The following is a 23625-nucleotide window of genomic DNA, read 5'->3' as shown; positions in this document are numbered from 1 at the left end:
ACTAGGGTAGGGCCAAGGGCGAGCCCGCAGTGCGGGAGGCGGCCGCGCACTTGCGTCAGAACGGAAGCGTAAACGGGGGACTGTGGAGAGAAGCCAATTTCAACTGCGTCACAATCGAATTTGGCTTCAAAATTGCGTTTTCCCCGACCCAATCACTACAACTTCTAGATCTTATACTTAGAGCTTGCATTTTAAGCAATTTTGAAGGGGATTTCGACCGACATCTTCTCAATGCGCATGCGCCGGCCCGGTTCTACCAACCAGGGCGAGACGTGTTCTTGAAGACGGAAGTGGTGGAAGTAGAGGAAAGGGAGGTGCTAGACTCCAGTCACGCGCTCGTAAGCGAGGGGGGCCAGGAAGGAGGCGGAAGAAGGAACGGGCGGGGAAGGGGCTGAGCGAAGGTGAAGGAAGGATAGCCAATCAGCTAGCGAGTTGTCTTTCGGGTTGGCCAATGAGTTCACGCCTCGCGCACAATGTCTCGCGACAAGGGCGTTTCACTAGCATGTTTGGGCGCGTTGGGCGGTGTCCGGGTATAAAAGACTCCGCCCGAGCAGGCAGCCGCCATTCTGGGGTTCGTTTAGAGGTAAGTTTGGGTGTTTTGTCGGTCGGTGGGTAAAGTTTTGTTGAGATCGTTGGATTGGGGAGGGAGTTAGGTTTGAGTTCTGATAAGGACCGTGGTTTATAGAAGGCGGCTGTGTCCGGGATAGGAAATCGGGGTGTTTGGAGACAACAGATACGGTACTTGGGTGTTTGAAGCAACCCGTATTGATTATATCTTTCTCCCTTGTGTTCCTTCTATCCCAGGTTTGAATTTTCTCGGAGAAAGACAGGCCGGCCACGAGGAAAAAAAGAAACAAGCCGCAGCACCACCTAAGCCCTTGAAAGGATCCTGAGAGAGGGGGGAAAGGGAAAACAGCAGCCACCAGCCCAACCACTTGTGTCTTCTACCCCTTCCCACCTATCTTGCCCACCCCACCAGCCCACGCTGCATGGGACTTGAAATCTGTGGCCGAAGGACCGTCACCACATAACTTCAAAAATAATCAACCACCCACCCTTCCCAAACCCACCCAAATCCACTCATCCAGCGTTTACTTTTTTGAATCCACTCAGAACTTTTTTTCTACGACCCCCCCTCCCTAAATGGAGTTGGGTGGGGGGAAAATGAATACTGAGTTGGCCTTCATTTTTTTAAGAGACTTTTTGATCCAATGAGGCCCCCCAAATAATCGAGTTTTGGGTCCTGGTTGGTTGGTTTTATTTTTTTTCTCCAAAATTTTAACCCCCTCCCCCCTGAGCCCGAGGTGCTGACGTCGCAAAAAAATTGGATAGTAAGTGTCGAATTTTCCAAAACCAGCCTTGCAACAAGAAATCAACGTTTCCCGTTGTGAAACCAAAAATAATGAGAGGAAGAAATGAGCCAATAGAACAAAGTAGAGAACTGGAGAAGGACCAAGCCGGTCACTTAATCTCCATTAAAAAAGGGCCTTTGGTCTAAACAGTCTTGTTCTCTCTCCCCTACCACCTACCTTCCTGCCCTGCTGCAGGAAAGGAAAGGGTGGAGGGAGGGCCAGCAAGTGAGGAATTTGATGGTTAACCCTTGGTAATCCAGCCAATTTCCAGACTGCCAAAGCCATAAGTGTTGCTTTTTATAAGGAGGAATGGTTAACTTCCTCTTGTTAGCAGTCTTCAAAAGGGTTAATGAGCTCACATACAAAAGATGGTGGATCTTGTGGCCCAGAAGTCCCACTTCTTTGTGTGTGAGACAAGCAGGGCGCCTTTCAATTTGCCAGATTAATAAGCAATCTGTACATAAAGATTGCAGGGTAAGGAGATGGGCAGAGAAGTAATAGCTGGCTGTGACTTTTTAAATTGTTAAATCCTCTCAATTTTAATGTAATTTGCTTGGGGTATATTTGTGTGGTTAAAATAGGTGGCAATCTAGGAATAAAGATTGCAAGACACTTAATTCAGTACAAAATATAATCTTAGTGCCAGTACATACAAGATAATGGGGAGGTAAAGAATGTTTTGTAATTGTTGCAGGTTGCATAGGTTATTTAAAAGCAAAAATGATTAACATTTTAACTTGATAACGTTTTGGTGGGTGGGAATACAGTCTAATAGGGGGTGTAAAGGTTGGGAAATGTGCAATTCAGGAGTATAATTTTTAAAAGCCATTTAGTGCAATTGAATGCTAGCTTTCTAAAAGATTTGTGTCGTTAAAAGGAATTTTTTCTTCCCTGCTTCAATATGGCGACTTTTCCTTGTCCTTTTGTCTTCCAAGCGGCGTTGCAGGTTGTGTCTTGGCCCATTTTTCTCCTGTCCTCCCACCTCAACCCTATTTGTTGAGAGGGGTCCAAGTCCTCCCCCCTTTCCCTTTATAGGGAGGATGGGGGTGGTCGACGGTAGCAGGTTGAATCTCAATTGGAAATTCAGTTCTTCCCCACAGAAAATTGTTCTTGTAAATATTTTAATTGGTTTTATTTTCACAACTTTCTTAACCAAATTAGGTCAAAGACCACTCAGGATGGGTGCTGGTTTGGGGTATTTTACTGAAAAGGGGTGTTTTCTGGTGTAACTAGCTGCCGGCAGCGCCGGGATAGCTTTTTTAAGTTTTCCTCTTCTCCATTACAAAATGGCGTCGTCCCTGCTTCTTTGTTGTTTTTTCTCCCCCTTTTGCCACCCAGAGCTTAGGGCCGCCCTAGAAACTTGGTCAAGGGGGAGGAGCAGCACGGAAAGGTGATGTAATCAGCTTTCTTCTCTCCACCCTCTTGAAACTCCACCCCTGAGCAGATGCTTTCTGGACTCCCTGTGCACGCTGCTGCTAGACAGGAAAAGACATTTACTTTACAATATCTTTTATAATCTTGAAAAAGCTTGTAAGAATTAGGTCTTGAAGTTGTCCATCTCCTGGGCAGCTCTAGTTTTTATATTTAACGATCAGAGCCTGTTGCTTTTATTTTCACCTTCCTTCACTCATCACAACTGCTTGGAAGTTTAACCCCGCTTCAGTTGCCAGGGGTGGAAAACCAGTCAAACCAACAATACTTTAAGACTGGGAGCCTTCTGGTGGTGTGTGTGAGAGCTGTGTGTATGTAGATCTTGTGTGGTGGGAGATAGTGGGGAAAGGAGGACTTGTGAAAGTTACTTGAATAGACAAATGGGGCCTAATGACACTGAATTGTGCCATTTCTGCTCAGGAACCAGTCCTTGGGCCTGCATTTGGTCGCTTTGTATAATGAGACTGGGGGAGGGTGGGTACTTCAAGACTTCTTTTAAATCACCCTTATTCCCACCTCTGGGTTTGGGGATAAACTCTTTGTGTTCAGTGCTGTATCACGTTCTCCAGTTGCGTAGCTCCTGTACTTTGGTACTAGGATGAGAAGTGAATAGGAAAGGAGGCGGCAGTTGTAAACTCAAGGCAGGGGGATGCGAGCTACGGTGTCTGGTAAGCAAAATCTTTCTGGTATTACATTTCACAACCTTCATTTCTTTTTTCCAAAGAGCCACCTTTTTTGAATTTCTTTTTTCTTCCCTTTAGAAAGAAATTCCTTAAAAACCATTAATGGCAGAAAAACGTCTTCTTCATTTTTCAACTTGACAGTGCTTTCGCAGTGGGTGCATGTTCACAGCCATGCCCTATCTGAGGGTGGTATTGGGTGTCCTGTCCCTTCTCTATCTTCCTCTAACTTTTTCAAAGTCCAATCTTTGTCAAATTCTCCATATACTTCTCATTTTTTAAATTCCTGATTTGAAGCGTGGAGGTTCTAGGCAGAATTGGAAAGCCATTTTGTACAGCTGTCCTGTGGTAACTTGGTTAGACTCTCAGGGCTAATTTTCTGCTGGGTACAGATTCTCAAATTAGTACTTAGAACTTCTGGGTTGGGTGGGAGGGACTCTTCCACATGTCTATTGACCACAAGTTTTTTTTTTTATCTTTTAAGCAGTTTGCCATGTGCCTCTGCAGCATACCTTCCTTGGGAGCTGAATATTCCACCCATTGGGGTTCCTGATCTGTAGTGAACAGGGGATTTTTAAAGAAGATCTTCCTTAACATGGGAGATGGGGCAACAAGTTCTTCTAGGGAAACCACATCCATCCAGAGAACCTCGGAGAACCTGATCCTTGTAGTTTGTGGCCAGTTATATTCTGGAAGCCTTTGCTGGGGTTGGGTGATTTTACATCCTCACTGAAAAGCAAATAAGATTTTGAGGAGATCACTGTACCAGGTTTTCAATATAAGTTTGAGGGATAGGGCTTACTACTTAGGAGAGGTAAGACCTTGTGCATTACTTGAGAGACCTAATTTCAGTCCACTGAGTCTATTAGGACATAACCTCAAAACACCAAGAAAAGGGGAATTTCAGGGTTCAGATACAAAGCATTTTCATTTCCTGAAGTGCTAAGACTTCTAAGTTAAGGTAAATTCAGACTCCTTCCTCTTGTTATAAGAGGGTTATGATTGTTTTAAAAGGGCTCTGATTTGCATAGGGATTTTGTGCTGAACCAATTTTTTTTTTTTTTTTTTTTTTTTGTGATGGCTGTGGGATAACTTTAGCCAAGTTAGGTATTTTTCACCCTGTTAATTGAATAACTCTCAAGTAAAAGTCATTTTGGAGGCAGGAGTTGGTGTCACTTAAGAATTTCTACGTTTCTCTCTGATAAGAAAGGTAGAAAATTCCCCAGAGCCTTGTGTTGTCAGTCAGTCGTGCTCATCTCTGCCTGCAAAATCCATAAGAAGGAATGCACAGCTTAGGACAAGGTGGAGATAAGGCTGGGGTTCTTCCCCTCTCCCTGCCCCTTTTGTATGTTCTATCTTCAAGGAAATTAAAAACAAACATATGCCCTAGATTATTTTTGTTTCCAGAAAGCTTCCTTTAGCATTCATTCCAGGTTCCAGAAAGGACTAGGAAATGACACTTGGTTACTGTCCCTCCTTCCCTGGTCAGCTCTGCGTTTTCCGCTGTAGGCCTGTGCCAGGAATTTAGGCTCTTCATTCCTTTCCAGTTGAGTGCCTTGTAGCTTCTTTCAAAATATACTGACTTTGAAGTAAGGAAATTTGGTTGTAATACACTTGGTATAGTCCTTAGTTTAAAATGAGTTAAAACTAATTTGCCTGTAGGAAAGCCATGAGAAAACCCATTTACATTTTGTCACGATTGGTACTTGTGAGACGAAACTTAGTTCTGTTAATTGTATTTCCAGAATACAAATAATAGAAAAATACTAGGGGGAAATGAATATTTAACATTTCTGCTTTGTCTTCTAGCTTACCATGACTATTCTTGCTTGTTGTGAATGGGGAAAAAGTTGTCCCTGGGTCCCATTCCCAGCAGAAGGCACTGGGCAGAATTTAGCTTTGTACCTGTTGGTCTCTTTCTGGGTATCGTTATTCTTTCTTCTCTCCCACCCTCTTATGTGAAGAGGAACATTTGAGTTCAGGTGACACCTTTTGAGTTTCTGAAGGAAGTAGGGGTAATACTTTTGTTGGCTCAGCTTGTACTTGGATGTGCAAAAGTAGTTCTCCAAGGTGATGTATATTGGGTTTGAATCAGTTGGGTCAGCAGTATTTGTCCTGGTGTGGGGGGGTGCTGGTTTGAATTGATGTTAATTTAATTGAAGTCTTTTTGTCAAATTGTGTATATTGTGGTTGCTGTTATGTATTACTTTGGATTCACTCACTGCTTTTCCAGTTTCCAATAGATGGGAAATCTGTTTTATCCTTTTGTTGTACCTATGTATGTATCTCTTGCTATAGTGTCCATATACCACTCTATGGTGTCTTACTACATGGAAGAATGCCTTTCTCCCTGTGTCTGTGTCTGTAAGAATCACCACATTTCAGTGGATTTGGCCCATGGGCTTCTAATCTTACCCAGTATTCTACTTCAGTGTTTTTCTTCTGACCTCAGGTTCTACCTGTCCTTGTGGAGGTTCCAGAGCAGCAACAACAGCACACTTAATCCAGATTTGCTCACCTCAGCATTTTTTTTTTTTTTTTTTTTTTTAACCTCATCTTTCTGTCTGTATTCAGCCCACAGGTTATGGTCTCAAGAACCAGCCTCTTCCCTGCTTCTGCTGCTGCTTCGCTAGGTTGTTAGGACCTGTCTGTTTAGAAATTTATTGGCCTTTTTGTTGGGAGGACTAAAAGGTTGAGATTGTTATGCTTGTTTTTCTTTTTAGAACAAATTTTTGTTATAAGAAATTTGTTCTCTTTTCTGCACAAAAATCTGCACAAAACACAGTTTGTAAAACATGGATATTCCCACCTTTCTGCTGGGATTATGTCTGTTACCTGTACTATAAGTAGGAGGCAAGAAATTGTTTTCTTCTTGATTCCTTTCTATCCAGCCTTAACCTTACATTCGAAACGCAGATAGTACCGAGGTGGCTTTCTTTTTCGGTTCTGAGAATCCCATGTTTAGAGGCATAAAAATCACAGAGCTGCATTGATTCTAAATTACCTTGGGTTTTGGCCTAGAAATTGCTTCACACTTTATCCTATAACAGCAGTTTAGCTTTTAATGAGCTCTTTTTCTAATCTGGTCTAAAGTAGCTATTTAAAATTTAATGGCATTTTCCCAGCTTCTAGTTTTATTCCATTCTTTTTGGCTCTCTGGTTTCTAATTTCAGGCCTTTCTTTTGGGGATCTTGGATGGTGGTGTGATTTTGAAGGGGAGTAATCAGATTTGCATCTTTGCTTTTGAAATCACAAACCAGTCTTAACTTTAAAACAATAAAATTTGTGCAGTATTTGGTTAATGAGTGACAGTTCTGTTCAAGGCTTAGGAGTGCCTGCTTGATTTCCTTTATATCCATTTGTCTCCATTTCTGGGAGCTACCCACAACACTCTTGAGGGAAAGATTATGTTTCAAGTTTTTATCACTCATCAACTGATCGTCACTTCAACTGATTGTCTCCTGGTGCAAGCAGAGCATACTCTACTGCTGGAGGTCATTGTGATTCTTAATAGGTAAAAAGGAACTGACTAATCTTAGAAGATATTTAGCCCAAGTGTCTGAAATTGTACCAGTTCTTAACAAGCTATACTCCCCCCCACCCCAAGCCAGATTTATCAGCAGCTAAGAAATAAGACCTAACAATAAGCAAGAATACCTTGGAATGTTGAGTGTTTTGTTACGGAAACTTGACTCAGTCCTAGTACAATTTAGTGAAGTTCAGCTATCTAGGAAGGATGTAACCAGGAGGGAGAAAGGTGTGCTGCCCAGTCCTCCAGTCTTAATTGTCTTCCCATTCAGTCCTCTCCATGCTTAACTTACCAGGGCTTTTTTTCTCTGTGGTAATGATGTTTTGATTTTCTCTTACCTGGAAAATGGTGAGTGTAGTTGAATATAGATTGAATAATTAGTCACAAATTTTTACCTACTCTACAAATGGAATTTATTAGAGGGTATAGTGGGACTGTCCTTGCCACCCATTTATTCTGTGGGTTTATTTTGTCCTTGTCTTAGAAACCTCGATCATGGGTTCGGGTCCCATAGATCCCAAAGAGCTGCTCAAGGGCCTGGATAGCTTCCTTAACCGAGATGGGGAAGTTAAGAGTGTGGATGGGATTTCCAAGATCTTCAGGTGAGTCTGCCTGTTTTTGGAGTCATTGTGAGTAGAGGATATTTTATGTTGAAATACGACTGTAAATAGGAATGACCGTTTTTGGAGGGGAAGAGAGTGAGTCCGTGAAATAAGATCGGTATCCAATAATTTTAGACTACGTGATAGAAAAAGGTGATCCCTTGGTTCCTCACCATAATGGAATCTGGGTTTGGATGTCCACAGTCTCGAAGTCATGCTTTGGAAGGAAGGGAGCAGAAGAGCCAGGTGACAGAATTTTTGGTTCTGTTCTGGGTCACATTCCATATACCCAGACTGCCATTTTCCTTCAGGGATTCTCCAGTTTCCCAGGGGAAGGCAAAAGACCAAGCCAGTCCTGAACAGACTATGAATGGATGGCTGTTAGTGCTAGCATTCTTAACTGGGAAGCAGAATCAAGTGTGTCCTGTGGGTTACGAAAGCAGTGATGCTCACCTCCCCAGATCAGAGACCTCGGTGTCCCTTCAGTTGTCTTCCATCCCATCCCTCAGAGGCTTGTGTGACTTTCCTGCTCTGTGGCAAAGTCCCAGTCATAGGGATTTTTAGGCACTCCCACAGATCAGAGATGCTTCTGTTGAAAGAAGAGGCTCTTGCTCCATTTCTAACCTTAATATCTCTCCTACAGCCTGATGAAGGAAGCACGAAAGATGGTGAGTCGATGCACTTACTTGAACATTCTCCTGCAGACCCAGTCACCAGAAATATTGGTCAAGTAAGTGGGGATCTGGGTGTCTGGGCTGGGAAGATGTACATAGAAGGTGGGAGAGGGTGCAGGGGGTTCCTAGGTCATTGATGGGGGAGTAGGAGTGTGGGATGTGGCACTCCAAAACCTGGAAAGGGCATTACAGATTCTCCTACCTGCCTGCAGGTTTATTGATGTTGGTGGCTACAAACTTCTTAACAATTGGCTGACCTATTCAAAGACAACGAACAACATTCCCCTCTTACAGCAAATTCTACTGACCCTGCAGCACCTCCCGCTCACTGTGGACCATCTCAAGCAGGTACCTTAAGTCTCTACAACACTAGTGCTTCCTTTTTGCTTTAGCCTGGTAGATAAAATACATGGAGTCTGATGTGGCAGTCTTGGGCCTGTGCAGGAGAGTGGTAGAAAAAATAGGAGTTTAGGATCAGAAGATTTGGTTTATGTCCATTAATAGGTTTGTGGTTGGGGTAGTTCAGGTATTTGAGCCTCAGTTTTCTTGTCTTTCATTGGGAATGAATGCCCCTACCTACATTGGTTTTTTTAAGAATTAGGTTTGTATGCCTACAAAGGTTTTATAAATGGTAAAGTACAAGAGTAGTGGTGGTCACAGTTAGGGACTGTTAAGAAATTGTGGGTAGGGCGCCCAACTGGCTCAGTTGGTGTTGGGGTTGTGGGTTTGAGCTCCTGCTTGGGTGTAGAGATGAGTTTAAAAATAAAATCTCACAAAAAAGAAATTGTGCGTGAGTTTGTGCAGTTCTTCGCTCCAAGAGGACTCATTTTCCTCCTTGTATTTAACTTTGTCCCCATCTCTCACAGAACAACACAGCCAAACTGGTGAAACAGCTGAGCAAGTCAAGTGAGGATGAAGGTAGGGGCCAGCCCTTCGTCATGACTGCCTCTTTGTTATTTTCTTTTCTTTTCTTTTCTCTTTTTTAAGATTTTATTTATTTATTTGACATAGAGCGAGATCACAAGTAGGCAGAGAGGCAGGCAGAGAAAGAGGGGGAAGCAGACTCCCCACCGAGCAGAGAGCCCGATGCGGGGCTCCATCCCAGGACCCTGAGATCATGACCCGAGCTGAAGGCAGAGGCTTAACCCACTGAGCCACCCAGGCGCGCCACTCTTTGTTACTGTTGTGTCTTACTCCTATCCTTGAACTGTCCTGTCACTCCTTGCTACCTCACTATACTTTTCTCTTTCTTTTAAAAATTGAGACTCTCTAACCTTTCTCCCTTTCCTGTTCTGAATTCCGAATGGGATTTGTCCATTTCTCTACTACTGAATGTAAGACGAGACCCCCATACTTAAAAACTGATGCTTACTATCTCTTGGTGTAAAAGGTATATACTTAAACTTCTTTGGAGAAGATAGTGTCATCCTAGAGAGTGTTGTCATCATTTCCTTTTATTTTCCTAAATAAATATAGCATATTCTGGGACCTTCAGTGTGTAATAGACATATAGTACTACCGATAAACACCTTCCTTTAGGACATGGGCAGAAAGAATCCTGACTGCTGGAGTAGATCATAGCTTTGTTAGCAACAGAGTCTTTCTTTTTCTTAAGACAAAGGGTATTGGAGCCCTTGGCAAGGATCATACGGTTCTGGCATAAAGACAGGGCCTGGCTCCAGAAAAGGCTTCACGGCCTTTTCTTTAGTGAAGAAAAGGGTTTATACCCAGTGTACAAACCACTAGCACAAAACAGTAGTATCACACAAGTGAACAGTATTCTAGCAGAGCTAATCCCTGATCAGAATATAGGCTTATTCTTTTGTCTAAAGGGAATGGTGTGCCAGGGCCTTTTGGAAAGAGGCTTTGGCAGTTTGGTATAGAAGGAGCATGTAGGGTGCCTGGGTGGCTCAGTGGGTTAAGCCGCTGCCTTCGGCTCAGGTCCTGATCTCGGGGTCCTGGAATCGAGTCCCGCATCGGGCTCTCTGCTCAGCGGGGTGCCTGTTTCCCTCTCTCTGCCTGCCTCTCTGCCTACTTGTGATCTCTCTCTCTCTGTCAAATAAATAAATAAAATCTTTAAAAAAAAAAAAAAAAGGAGCATGTAGGCCTGGGGAAGCCTATCTGAAGTTCTTTAGCTATAGAAGAAAACACTGGGAACGTTTACCAAGATAAGGGGTTTAACAGTGTTTAAGTGAAAAATGTTCTCTAGCTTTCCATTCTTTTTTATTCTTGGTTTTAGGTTTTTTTAAATACTGACCACTTCTGTTTTTGTGACATAACAGAGTATATTGAATAATAATTCATAATGTAACACATACTGTAGAATTTCCTTTTAAATCATTGCTCATCTCTTATTTTTTCATTTTCAGGTATAGTGTTCCTTGTTTTCCCGTTGTCTCAGTTTTGTTGCCACCTTTGAATACAGCTTTAATTGTTCTGTTACTTTCTTTGAATACTGAAATTTGTACATTTCTTATGGACCTTTTTAAAGTCTCACTAGACCATAGTATCAGTTGGTCCAAAAAGGTTTAGGCTATCCCTGTATTGGGGATGCACTGGAGTTCATGTTGCCTTAAATATAGAAATTGCTAGTTGTATATTTGAAAAGTTAGGGTTTATGGGGCCCCTGGGTGTCTCAGTGGGTTAAAGCCTCTGCTTTCGGCTCAGGTCATGATCCCAGGGTCCTGGGATCGAGCCCCACACCGGGCTCTCTGCTCCGCAGAGAGCCTGCTTCCTCCGCTCTCTCCCTGCCTGCCTCTCTTGCCCACTTGTAACCTCTGTCTGTCAAACAAATAAATAAAATCTTTAAAAAAAAAAGAAAAGAAAATTAGGGTTTAATGTTTTCAACAATCTCATTATCAAATAAGTCTATATGTGGAAATGTTGGCAAGAGGCTGGTGCTGTAGGTAAGAGCTCTTCTTTGCCAAGTACAAAAGGCAAGAGCTGTAGGGGTTTTTGTGTTTTTTTCCTGTATATTTGGAAACACATTTTTGTCCTCTAAATTTTCTGTCCATCTTTTTTCTCTAAATAAACAATACCTTCCCCGTCTCTAAAGTGGTCTGTTTTAAGCTCTTCGCCTTTGCTACATTTAATTCATTTTTTTAAAGCCATTAATCACTAGTAGCATTCTAGGAAAAAAGGTGGCTTAGGAAATCTTTTATAAGATGGATCTAAATCTGTTCCTTGAAACTTTGTTTGCCTTTAGGTAGGACAACGTAGAGTAATACTGTTCTTAGCTTTTCAGATACTTGAACCCTGCCTGTTGCTTGATTTTAGTTTCTGTTCTTTTAAATGGTTAGCAGAAGAGCATCGGCACTGGCTTCATTCTGGTGCTTTCTAGCTTTCTGACTCTGATGTTTATGCTGCTGTGTGTCTGTGAAAGAGGAATAAAAATCTTCAAGTTATAACAGCCACGTGAGATACATGTAAAACAACTGATGTAGTTTTTTTTAATGTACCTTGTATGTAATTAATGTGTCATCTTCCCCTCCAACCCCCCCACTGGATTGGAATAGAAGACTACCATGTGATTCATTGTTCCATTTTTTTTTTTTTTAAGATTTTATTTATTTATTTGACAGAGAGATCACAAGTGGTCAGAGAGGGGGAAGCAGGCTCCCTGCTGAGCAGAGAGCCCGATGCAGGGCTCGATCCCAGAACCTAGGATCAGGACCTGAGCTGAAGGCAGAGGCTTTAACCCACTGAGCCACCCAGGCGCCCCTCATTGTTCCATTTTTGAGAGTTTGGTTTTTGAGCCTATCTCATGTTGTTAAAATTCTATGTTACTTTTTCTGTTATACAGATTTTCATAGTATATCTTTAAACATCCCTGTTTTCTGTTATTGGAAGAAAATATTTTTAGCTACTTAGGCATTTCCCCTTATACTCTCACCTGCAGAGCTCCGGAAATTGGCTTCAGTCCTTGTCAGTGACTGGATGGCTGTCATCCGCTCCCAGAGTAGTACCCAGCCTGCTGGTAAGCTCCTTAGTCTTTTATCCCTCGTATTTCTTTCTTTCCCACTGGGACCTGGCCTTCAGTGCCTTTAGCCTGCTTCACCTCTTAATAGTGTTTCTCTTCAAGTAAAATCCTTTAATGCTTTGTATTTTCATAACAGAGAAAGATAAGAAGAAACGTAAAGAAGAGGGGAAGAGTCGAACCACCCCTCCTGAGCGACCCTTGACTGAGGTGAAGGCTGAGACCCGGGCCGAAGAGGCCCCGGAGAAAAAGAAAGAGAAGCCCAAGTCTCTCCGAACCACGGCACCAAGTCACGCCAAATTCCGTTCCACTGGTAGGGCTGTTGGCTGGTCTTGGGAAGGTCTGTGGGCAGATGTACACCTAGGACTTTGTAGTGGATTAGCGGATTTATGATAGGGCACACATATGGAAGAAGGAGCATTAGTGGGTGAGGCTTGGGTTGGATGAAGATTTAGGGTTGGACCAGGGAGGAAGAGTTAAGAGAGTGGGAGGGAGTTCAACCCCAACAGCATGTTTCTTCCCACAGGGCTAGAGCTGGAGACTCCATCTTTGGTGCCTGTGAAGAAGAACGCCAGTGCAGTGGTGGTTTCTGACAAGTACAACCTTAAACCCATTCCCCTCAAGCGTCAGAGGTATGGACCACATCCTGAGTTTCTGCATGGGTTAGGTCTGTGGATATGAGGGAGAAGAAGGGGCAAGTCAGAGTGAGTCAGAGATGTTGTTGACAGTTCCTCTTCTGACAGCACCACAGTTGCTCCAGGAGATGCTGCACCCCCTGCAGAGAAGAAATATAAGCCACTGAACACCACACCGAATGCCACCAAAGAGATCAAAGTGAAGATCATCCCACCACAGCGTGAGTCTAAAGAAGAAGAATGCACTTTGGGAGCAAACTCTTAATGAGAATGAATGTTGAGGGGTGGGTGGGGGATGGATTTCTTGGTGACTTAATTTTTGCACCTCTGGAGGTCCCCTTTCATAGGATTACTTAAAAGTAATTTTAGAGATGAGTCTTAGAGGTGTGCTATTCAGTGACTGATTAGGGATACCCCCAGCTTTGGGATATTCTGTCTTGTCCATGTGGGCTGCCTTCTTCAGTTACCTGAACTCTAATTCATACTCAAAGGGTCGGTTGCTTGCCTTTAGAATTTTTAAAAGAAAGGGCGCCTGGCTGGCGCAAGTGGAGGAGCATGCAACTCTTTATCCCCAGGTTGGGAGGTCAAGACCCACGCTGGTTGTAGAGATTACTTAAAAACAAAATAAAAAATAGAATAACAAGAATTTCTTATATGAATCCAGCATATACTTCCTGGTTACCTTGAACTTACTATGTCCTCAGTCGTGGCAGGGTCTCCATTGGCCCATTTCCTGCCCAGACTTTGTCTATAGGAATAGGATTGTGAAAGAGATCTGATGATTCCATTTTATGCTTTTTCCTTTTGTAGCCATGGAGGGCCTGGGCTTTCTGGATGCACTCAATTCAGCCCCTGTTCCAGGCATCAAAATTAAGAAGAAGAAGAAGGTGCTGTCACCTACAGCTGCCAAGGTATGAGCCCTAGGCCGTAGGTGTGAGTGACAGGGTATCAAAAGTAAAGTAGAAGGAAGGGCTCAGCACCTGGCAGTGGTTGGGGAGGACAACAAGATGTGGACTGTGGTGGAGGTGGTGCAGGGTCAGTAGTATGACAGAATCTTCCTTTATAGGAACTCATGGGGGATCCTAAGACCCTGGACTAATTGCCTTACCTTAACCTTGTTTCACATCAGCTCATGAACTTCTTTTTCTTTCACAATAGCCAAGCCCATTTGAAGGGAAAATGAGCACAGAACCAAGCACAGCCAAACCTTCTTCCCCAGAACCAGCACCTCCTTGTGAGGCTATGGACACAGACCGCCCAGGCACCCCAGTTCCTGCTGTTGAAGTCCCAGAGCTCATGGATACAGGTGAGTCTAGAAATTGGTTCAGGTCTGGGGGTTTTCTAAAAGGACGGACCTTGGTCTGAAACCTCTCCTGCTTACAGCCTCTTTGGAGCCAGGAGCACTGGATGCAAAGCCAGTGGAGAGTCCTGGAGATCCTAGCCAGCTGACCCGGAAAGGCAGGAAGAGGAAAACTGTGACGTGGCCTGAGGAGGGCAAACTGAGAGAATATTTCTATTTTGAACTGGATGAAACTGAACGAGGTGAGCGGTCAAGATTTTTGTGTAGTAAGTGGGCATAGGGAGTTTAAAAAGGATTGGGTTATGTTTACTTTTTTTTTCCTCCTTGCCGATAGTAAATGTGAATAAGATCAAGGACTTTGGTGAGGCTGCTAAGCGAGAGATACTGTCAGACCGACACGCATTTGAGACAGCCCGGCGTCTGAGCCATGACAACATGGAGGAGAAGGTGCCGTGGGTGTGCCCGCGGCCCCTGGTTCTTCCCTCACCACTTGTCACCCCTGGAAGCAACAGCCAGGAGCGATACATCCAGGCTGAGCGGGAGAAAGGAATCCTTCAGGAGCTCTTCTTGAACAAGGAAAGGTGAGCAAAAGAATGTGGGCATGAACCATGGTCTTGTTAAATACTTGGACTCCTGAGGGGAACATTCCCTGGACTAATTCAGAGGTGGGTGGGGGCTAGGAGGAAATGTGAAGGGTTGAATAAATAATTTGTCACTTTTTTTCCCCGTCACCTTTGGTGTTCCTAATAGTCCTCATGAACCTGATCCTGAGCCCTATGAACCTGTACCCCCGAAGCTCATCCCCCTAGATGAGGTGAGCACATGCTGTGTGGTGATGGAGGGTGTGATCAATTTTAATGTGTCTTTTGACAATTCATTTCCATTTCAAATGGAATGTGTCTTCATTCTTTCATAGTTAGTCCTGATTATTCTCCTGTCTTGCAGGAATGTTCCATGGATGAGACCTCATATATTGAGACTCTCGAGCCTGGGGGAGCTGGTGGCTCACCTGATGGGGCAGGTGGCTCCAAGTTGCCCCCTGTCCTGGCCAATCTCATGGGAAGCATGGGTGCTGGGAAGAGCCCCCAGGGTCCTGGAGGAGGAGGCATCAATGTCCAAGAGATCCTCACCTCCATCATGGTATGAGCCCACCTTCCTCTTTTCCAGTTTCTCTGGAATCTCTCTTTTTACCCCAGTACTCATCTTCTCACTTGGTTCCTCATCTGGCTCTTTTCTCTGCAGTTGTTACCCTTGCACTCTGTTGACCTTGTTCTTTATTCATCTTACCTTACAGGGTAGCCCAAATAGTCATCCCTCAGAGGAACTGCTGAAGCAACCAGACTATTCAGACAAGATCAAGCAGATGCTCGGTAATCACCAGGGCCAGTCCTGGAGCCTGGGGGAGGAAGCCTACTGCAGAGTTGAGGGCGAGGAGGGAGCAGGGTTTACAGCCAGTGGTGAGCAGGGGTATTACTGCTGGTGGGGAGGGCAAGAATGGACAGAGCATTGCTTTGCCAAGTTGGTCTGAGAGGGCCAGAAAGGCACACCTAATTAGGAAGTCATGCCACTCTTCTAGCATCCTCTTGTTCTACTTTTTTTCTTTTTTAATAGTGCCACATGGACTATTAGGCCCTGGTCCAATAGCCAATGGTTTTCCACCAGGAGGCCCTGGGGGCCCCAAGGCCATGCAGCACTTCCCCCCTGGGCCTGGGGGACCTATGCCAGGTAGGTGATAGTGAGAAGTTGGAATGGGTTTACTTGCTTAATTTTGGCCTGGTAATAATGTAGGTTTGACCCAAAGGTGGGAGGCGGTTTAGGGTGGGAGAGGACCTCCCTGAGTGTAACACATAGCTGATACTGTCTTTTTTTTTCCTTAACAGGTCCTCATGGAGGCCCTGGTGGGCCAGTGGGCCCACGTCTCTTGGGTCCCCCACCCCCTCCACGAGGGGGTGATCCCTTCTGGGATGGCCCAGGTGACCCCATGCGGGGGGGCCCAATGCGGGGGGGGCCCGGGACCAGGTCCTGGACCATACCATAGAGGCCGCGGTGGCCGAGGAGGAAATGACCCTCCTCCTCCTCCTCCCTTCCGGGGGGCCAGAGGAGGTCGCTCTGGAGGAGGACCCCCAAATGGACGAGGGGGCCCTGGTGGGGGCATGAGCAGCAGCAGTGGACATCGTCCCCATGAAGGCCCTGGCAGTGGCATGGGTGGTGGGCACCGCCCCCACGAAGGCCCTGGCGGTAGTATGGGTGGAGGTGGGGGGCATCGTCCCCATGAAGGTCCTGGTGGTGGCATGGGCAGTGGCACCGGCCATCGTCCTCATGAAGGCCCTGGCAGTGGCATGGGTGGAGGCAGTGGACATCGCCCCCATGAAGGCCCTGGTGGAGGAATGGGTGCTGGAAGTGGACATCGCCCCCATGAAGGTCCTGGACATGGTGGACCCCATGGCCACCGGCCTCATGATGTCCCTGGTCACCGAGGCCATGACCATCGAGGGCCACCACCTCATGAGCACCGTAGCCATGATGGCCCTGGCCATGGAGGAGGGGGCCACCGAGGGCACGATGGAGGCCACAGCCATGGAGGAGGTGAGTATGGTTCCTGCTCACTACGTGGCTTTTGATGTCCCGTGCAAGTTTTGGGGGAGCATCACTACGCTGGGTATGCTAGGCCAGACATGAAATCACCCTATTTTCTGTATGTCTGGTAGTTGTTACCTTTTGGCCTTCCCTCAAATCCATAAGATTCCATGTCTCCCTGAAAGATCGTTTTCGGGATGCTATGGACAGGGTGGGGATGGGGCTGCAAGGGTGGCTTTGACCTCTTAGCCATGTTCTAACGATTCCACCATCATTCCCACAGACATGTCCAACCGCCCTGTTTGCCGACATTTCATGATGAAGGGCAACTGCCGCTATGAGAACAACTGTGCCTTCTACCACCCGGGTGTCAATGGGCCCCCCCTGCCCTAGGGACCACCTCCTCTGCCCCACCCACACACACCCCTGTGGACTGCAGCCTTGCTCCTTCCACCCTCTTATGGCTTCTGTGAGGCCCACATTCCCCTGTCCCCAGCTGATGAGGAGCCGGCCCCCTCAGTTCCCACCTGCTTGGGTTTCTGGGGGTTTTCTGATCACTGGTGCGCATTGATGTACATATTTTCCTCCAGTCTGGGGAGGAGAGAGACTGGATACATTCTGTACCCTGGACTGCTGAAGAGAAGACCCAGTTGGCTTCACTTTTTGAGGAGATTTGCCCTATAACCCCAATCCCCTTTCCAGTATTACCCTTTATGCCTGAGAACCTAAAGCTGGTTATCCTGGAGAACACCTCTACTCTCCTATTGTGGGTCCTCCACATGCACACAGAACTGACACGGGATCAGCTGCACTTATGAAATCATCCCAGCCAAGTTCATTCTTCTCATGGGGTGGGGAGATGGTAAAAGGGGTATTATATACCCCACTGCACTGAGAGGGCTCAATCAGGCTGGATTTGAGTTCTGGAATACATCATCCCCACTTCCACCTTGACACAGGCTTTCCATTGAGTCCTTTCTCAAGTAAGACTTTGCAACCTTCTATGAACACCCAAGTCTGCATCATGGGTCTGCTAGGTTCATTGATGGTCAATTCACGTCTGCATCCAGTGGAAGTTGTAGCTGGCATAGGCCAGGCTGGTGGTGTTGGCCCACCCTTGCCTGTAGCTATTCTGGAAACTAACACTTCAGTGAGACCAGCTTTTCATCAACTTGCCGGGCACTCTGGGCCTGACAGTCACACTACATGCACTGCCTTCAGGAGTTGGCGTACAATGCCCCCACCTGGAACTTTGTCGGTGTGAAGCCTCTGGCTCCCTTGCCCTGTCAGCCACCTCTGAGTCCCACCAGGTGCCTTCCTGGGTGGGTGCCGTAAAGCTGACGCAACTTTCCCCAGCCCTCTCCTTCCCAGGTCTCGGCATCAGTTGTTTTCTATGAAAACAGTGGATTGGTTGGCTTCTGTGCAGGGTCTTGGGTTAGAGCCACGATGGATTTGAGGGATGAGTATTTTTTTTCTTTTGGTTTTGTATATTTTGTACATTAATAATAAACAGTGGAAAGAGAAGCAGCTTATTTAACCCCTAGTGTGTTTGGGCTCTTTGTTTAAAAAAAAAAAAAACACTGTCTGCTGTCTTAAGTACATTAGTACAAACCTCTGTGGATTCAGTCCCTTTGAGGAGCTAAAATTGGTTCTGCTCTGAGGTCAGTGTGGGTATTGAGTGAAATACTGGTGAAAGAATTTTTTAAGATTTTATTTGATAAGAGATCACAAGGAGGCAGAGAGGCAAAGAGGGAGAGAGGAAGAAGCAGGCTCCCCGCTGAGCAGAGAGGCCGATGCAGGGCTCGGTCCCAGGACCCTGAGATTATGACGTGAGCTGACGGCAGAGGCTTTAACCCACTGAGCCACCCAGGTGCCCCTGAAAGAATATTTTGAACATAAAAGACCACAGGTACAAAGTAAATCCCATGGGTTAACATTCTTTGAGCAAGCCTTGGGACCTAGGCAAACAGCTTTTCACATTGCTGGAGCTGCTGGCAGTATGTGTGGACGTTCACTTCACTTCTAGTTGAACCTACCATCCCTATGGATTTGCCTAGGGAAGAAGTAAAGTGTGGGTGGGTGGAAGCAGCAGGGAGAGTGGAAGGAGGAAAACCCACAAGAGCAGTTTCTGGGAGAAGGAAAAACTGGTGGCTCCTTTTAAGAGCAGTTTCAGTGGTTAAAGCAGCAAAACAGCTGCTCTTCCCCCAAAAAGTGGCTCTGCAAAGCAGATGTCAGTAGGCCTACCACCTGGTGATGTTGAATTTTTTTTTTTTTTAGGATTTTATTTATTTATTTGACAGAGATCACAAGTAGGCAGAGAGGGTAGAGAGAGAGGAGGAAGCAAGCTCCCCGCTGAGCAGAGAGCCCGATGCGGGGCTCGATTCCAGGACACTGGGATCATGACCTGAGCCGAAGGCAGAGGATTAACCCACTGAGCCACCCAGGCGCCCCTGGTGATGTTGAATTCTTAAGGACAGGTATTGAGGGTTTCGTTGATGGAGTAAGGTCTTGGAGACAGGTTTTGGAGATCAGAACATAGAGGGATAGGATTAACTTCAAATAGGAATTTCTGCTATTCTTGAAAATAGAAATTAAGATAGTGCATTTTTGGGAAGATGGGGCTCTAGGGGCATGGTTTAAGAAGAGTGGGCTTCAGGCTAGCTCAGAGTTTTGAGCCCCATGTTGGGTGTAGAGATTAGGAAAAAAAAACTACAAACAGCTCATTTTGGGGCACCTGGCAGGTTTGGTAGAGCATGTGAGACTCCTGATCTCAGGGTCATGAGTTGGAGCCCTATGTTGGGCCTACTTAAAAACATTTAGGGTGCCTGGGTGGCTCAGTTGGTTAAGCAACTGTCTTTGGCTCAGATCATGATCCTGGAGTCCTGGGATTGAGTCCTGCATTGGGCTCCCAGCTCCACAGGGAGCCTGCTTCTCCCTTCTGACCTCCCTTCTCATGCTTTTTCACACTCTCCCAAATAAATAAAATCTTAAAAAAAATTTTTTTTAAAGATTTTATTTATTTATTTGTCAGAGAGAGAGAGAGAGATCACAAGTAGGCCGAGAGGCAGGCAGAGGCAGAGGGAGAAGCAGGTTCCCTGCTGAGCAAGGAGCCCGATGCGGGACTCGATCCCAGGACGCTGGGATCATGACCTGAGCTGAAGGCAGCCGCTTAACCAACTGAGCCACCCAGGCGTCCCAAAATCTTTAAAAAAATTTAAAAAAAGAACAGTTTTCAACCTAACATCAGAATCATCTGAGGGGCTTCTTAAAAGACATGAGGAATGGCGTCCAGCAAATTTTCTGATTCAGTAGGTGGGATGGATCCTGAGATTCTGCATTTCTAAGAAGTTCCCACGTGTTGCTGCTGCTGATCTGGAAAACACTCAAAACACATTGCCCTAGAACCCAAGTTTCTTGGCTGCTCTTTCCAGGAGTGGCCACAGGAGGGCCATAACCTCCTAAATTTCACAGGCCTCATTTACATTTAGCAAGGCCAACGGAGCTATTTTTATTTTCCCTTTGCCCAGCCCACCCAGACTATGCTCAGTCTGCCTATAGCAGCGCTCTGTGCACTTAGGACCTGAGAAGAGCCCCTAACATATGGGCCAAACTAAGAGGTAAAGTATGAATGAAGTAGTGGCTGGCTCTGTCAGTGGAAGGTGTGACTCTGGAGCTTGGGGTTGTGAGCTGGAGCCCCACAATAGGGGTAGAGATTACTTAAAGTTTAAGAAAAGTTTTTTAAAAATAGGTAGTACCCAGTTCAAGGAGAAAAAATGAACAAACATGTCACGACCTAGTGGGTCATTTTCTGACTTGTGTTTCTATCTATGGCATCAGGCCACAAGAAGCTTTAAAGACAACTCAAAGTTTTTTCTATTTTAATTTAAAAATGAGTTCAGCCATTTTTCTTTCAAATTCTCCATGAAAATCCAAAGTAACCTGTTAGAGACTTTTCTTTCTTTTTTTTTTTTTTTTTTTGGACAAGGCTGATCATCCTACGTTTCAGCCACTGACCCATTTCCACACCTTCACCAAGTTCCCATAGGCATTTCTCTCCATTTCAGCTGGTCTGTTCTGCTCCCATCCTCCTTGCCCCCCAAATACCCTTTCTGCTGTAAACATTCTGTCAATCCCTCCCCAGACACACCAGTTCCATCTCCAATTCTGGATCACCATTGTTCTAGTTTTCACATTCCTACTCTTGGGCAGTAAACCTAATGTTGCAAAAATATGAAATCCTACCATCTTGGCTCAGTACAAATTGCTAGTACCAACTCAACACTTACTGCTGCTTGGCAATTCCTAAATCTTGACTGGCACCAAAACTCCTGAGTGAGCCCCATCAATGTAAGCACCACTTCCCCTTCACCTGAAAATACCTGAGTCTACATTATCTTTCTTAGAGAAGAGTAGCCCTTTTCCAAGGCCCAACCCTTCTCTCATCTCCTGTGTCCTCCACCCAGCAACCAGAACAACTCTGTAAAAATGAAAACAGATCAATTCTCACCACTGTGAGAAATGGCCTCCCATTGCTCTTCAAACTGTATCCCCTCCCCATCAAGGCTTAGAGGCCCAGAGTGCCCTGACCCCTACTTAAGTTCGAGCCACATATCTTGGCTATGTCAAGCTCTTCCCAGGTTCAGAGGCTCTGCACACTATGGTTTCTTCCCTAGGGCTCTTCTTTCCCCACTCAGTTCCTTCACCACCTTCAAGGCTTGGCTTTAGTGTTACTCCCTGAGACATCTTCCTTATTCACGTGATTTAAAGATGACCCCCTACTTTCCTAGTGCCATGTTTCCTTTGGCATGCTCTAAAGGCACCATAGTTCCTATCTGCACTAACAGACTCCCAGGTGATGCTCCTGCTGCTAGCCTGGGACACTTTGAAAGCCACTATCCTAGAACAGCTAGTTCAAGCGTCTCTGTTGTTGCATTTAGTACTGGCCGCACAATGGCAATTTCAGACACTCCCAGGCCTCCTTTGAGTGCTGTATGGCTACAGGACTCTCCACTAGTTTTCACTTTTCCAGTTGTAGTACTATTTCCTAGAACCCTGTGTGTTCCTAAAACACAGTGCTATTCTGGCTCTCAAGCCCCTCTAGGACTCATGCTTTGGTCACCCTCTCCACATTTTACACAAAGGGAAAAGGTCCAGGATACTGGAGTCAGATAAACAAGGACCATCATAAAAACAAAACAAAACAAGGGCCATCATATCAGCAACACCCTCTCTGTTGAGGGTGGGTCACTGTGGGCAGGTCACTGTCCTGAGTCTTCATTAGGAAGGTGTGCAGGAGAATCTCTGCTTTTCAAAAACTTTTTTTTTTTTTTAATTTGTTTGACAGACAGAGATCACAAGTAGGCAGAGAGGCAGGCAGAGAGAAGAGGGGAAAGCAGGATCCCCGCTGAGCAGAGAGCCTGATGCGGGGCTCGATCCCAGGACCCTGAGATCATGACCAGAGCTGAAGGCAGAGGCTTTAACCCACTGAGCCACCCAGGCGCCCCTCAAAAACATTTCTATGGTTATTATGTACCTTAGTCCATGATTTAAAGATAGCAAAACTTAAGAATAAAAAATTTAATTCTGTTAATGAAATTCCATTTTCCAGGCTTTGGGTTACCCATATATACTGTACCATGTAAACTGTGTGTTTTTATTTTTTATTTTGTATTTTTAAAGATTTTATTTATTTATTTGACAGAGATCACAAGAAGGCAGAGGCAGGCAGAGAGAGAGAGGGAAGCAGGCTCCCCGCTGAGCAGAGAGCCCGATGCGGGACTCGATCCCAAGACCCTGAGATCATGACCTGAGCCGAAGGCAGAGGCTTTAACCCACTGAGCCACCCAGGCGCCCCAAACTGTGTGTTTTTAAAAGATTTGAGAAAGACAGAGTGAGAGAGTGCACTCTTGTGTGCACACACAAGCAGGAGGATGGGCAGAGGGAAAGAAAGAATCCTAAGCTGACTGTGCTGAGCAAGGAGCCCAACGCTGGGCTCAATCTCACAACCCTAAGATCACAACCTGAGCTAAAATCAAGAGCTGGGGCGCCTGGGTGGCTCAGTGGGTTAAGCCGCTGCCTTTGGCTCAGGTCATGATCTCAGGGTCCTGGGATAGAGTCCTGCATTGGGCTCTCTGCTCAGCAGGGAGCCTGCTTCCCTCTCTCTCTCTGCCTGCCTCTCTACTTGTGATCTCTCTCTGTCAAATAAATAAATAAAATCTTTAAAAACATTAAAATTAAAAAAAAATAAAATCAAGAGCTGGACATTCAACTGATTAAGCCATCTAGGCACCCCTTTTTTGTTCTTTTTGCATTTATTTATTTATTTGAGAGAGATACACACAGCAAGAGAGGGAACACAAGCAGGGGGGTGGGAGAGGGAGAAGCAGGCTTTCCGCCAAACAGGGAGCCTAATGCAGGCTTGATCACAAGACCCTGGGATCATGACTTGAGCCAAAGGCAGCCGCTTAACAACTGAGCCACCCAGGCACCCCTTCTTTTTGCATTTAATTTCTATGCTGTTTTTCTTTTGGAGAAGGGGCAACCTTTTACCCATATTTAAGTGCATTATTAATAATTCCATTAAGTATGTATATTGAAGGAAAAGGTGCTATTTGTGTCCACGGACAGAAGCTGTTTTGGAGCATGTGAAGTGCTTGCAGTGAAATTAGATAAAAAACTTGAGGGGCGCCTGGGTGGCTCAGTGGGTTAAGCCTCAGCCTTTGGCTCAGGTCATGATTTTGGGGTCCTGGGATCGAGCCCTGCATCGGGCTGTCTGCTCAGCAGGGAGCCTGCTTTCCTCTCTCTGCCTGCATCTCTGCCTACTTGTGATCTCTGTCAAATAAATAAATAAAATCTTAAAAAAAAATGAA

General features: G+C 45.5%; 1 protein-coding gene across 1 annotated transcript; it reads left to right on the top strand.

Moving 5' to 3' along the window:
* Window positions 1–563: 563 nt before the first annotated feature.
* On the top strand, window positions 564–18288 carry LOC111152262 (protein phosphatase 1 regulatory subunit 10). Its single transcript, XM_022510713.1, is given in 21 exon segments — window positions 564–583; window positions 805–1331; window positions 7477–7594; window positions 8238–8324; window positions 8481–8616; window positions 9135–9186; window positions 12167–12244; window positions 12384–12557; window positions 12771–12876; window positions 12988–13100; window positions 13690–13790; window positions 14038–14185; window positions 14263–14421; window positions 14514–14760; window positions 14930–14993; window positions 15125–15319; window positions 15474–15549; window positions 15791–15904; window positions 16060–16181; window positions 16183–16765; window positions 17040–18288. Coding segments are annotated over 19 exon segments (2772 nt in total). The 5' UTR covers window positions 564–583; window positions 805–1331; window positions 7477–7487; the 3' UTR covers window positions 17150–18288.
* Window positions 18289–23625: the final 5337 nt, after the last annotated feature.

Source organism: Enhydra lutris, unplaced genomic scaffold, assembly GCF_002288905.1.
Source record: "Enhydra lutris kenyoni isolate GAN:26980312 unplaced genomic scaffold, ASM228890v2 scaffoldscaffold28, whole genome shotgun sequence".
Taxonomy (NCBI): domain Eukaryota; kingdom Metazoa; phylum Chordata; class Mammalia; order Carnivora; family Mustelidae; genus Enhydra; species Enhydra lutris.
This window is presented reverse-complemented; position numbering and strand designations above follow the sequence as displayed.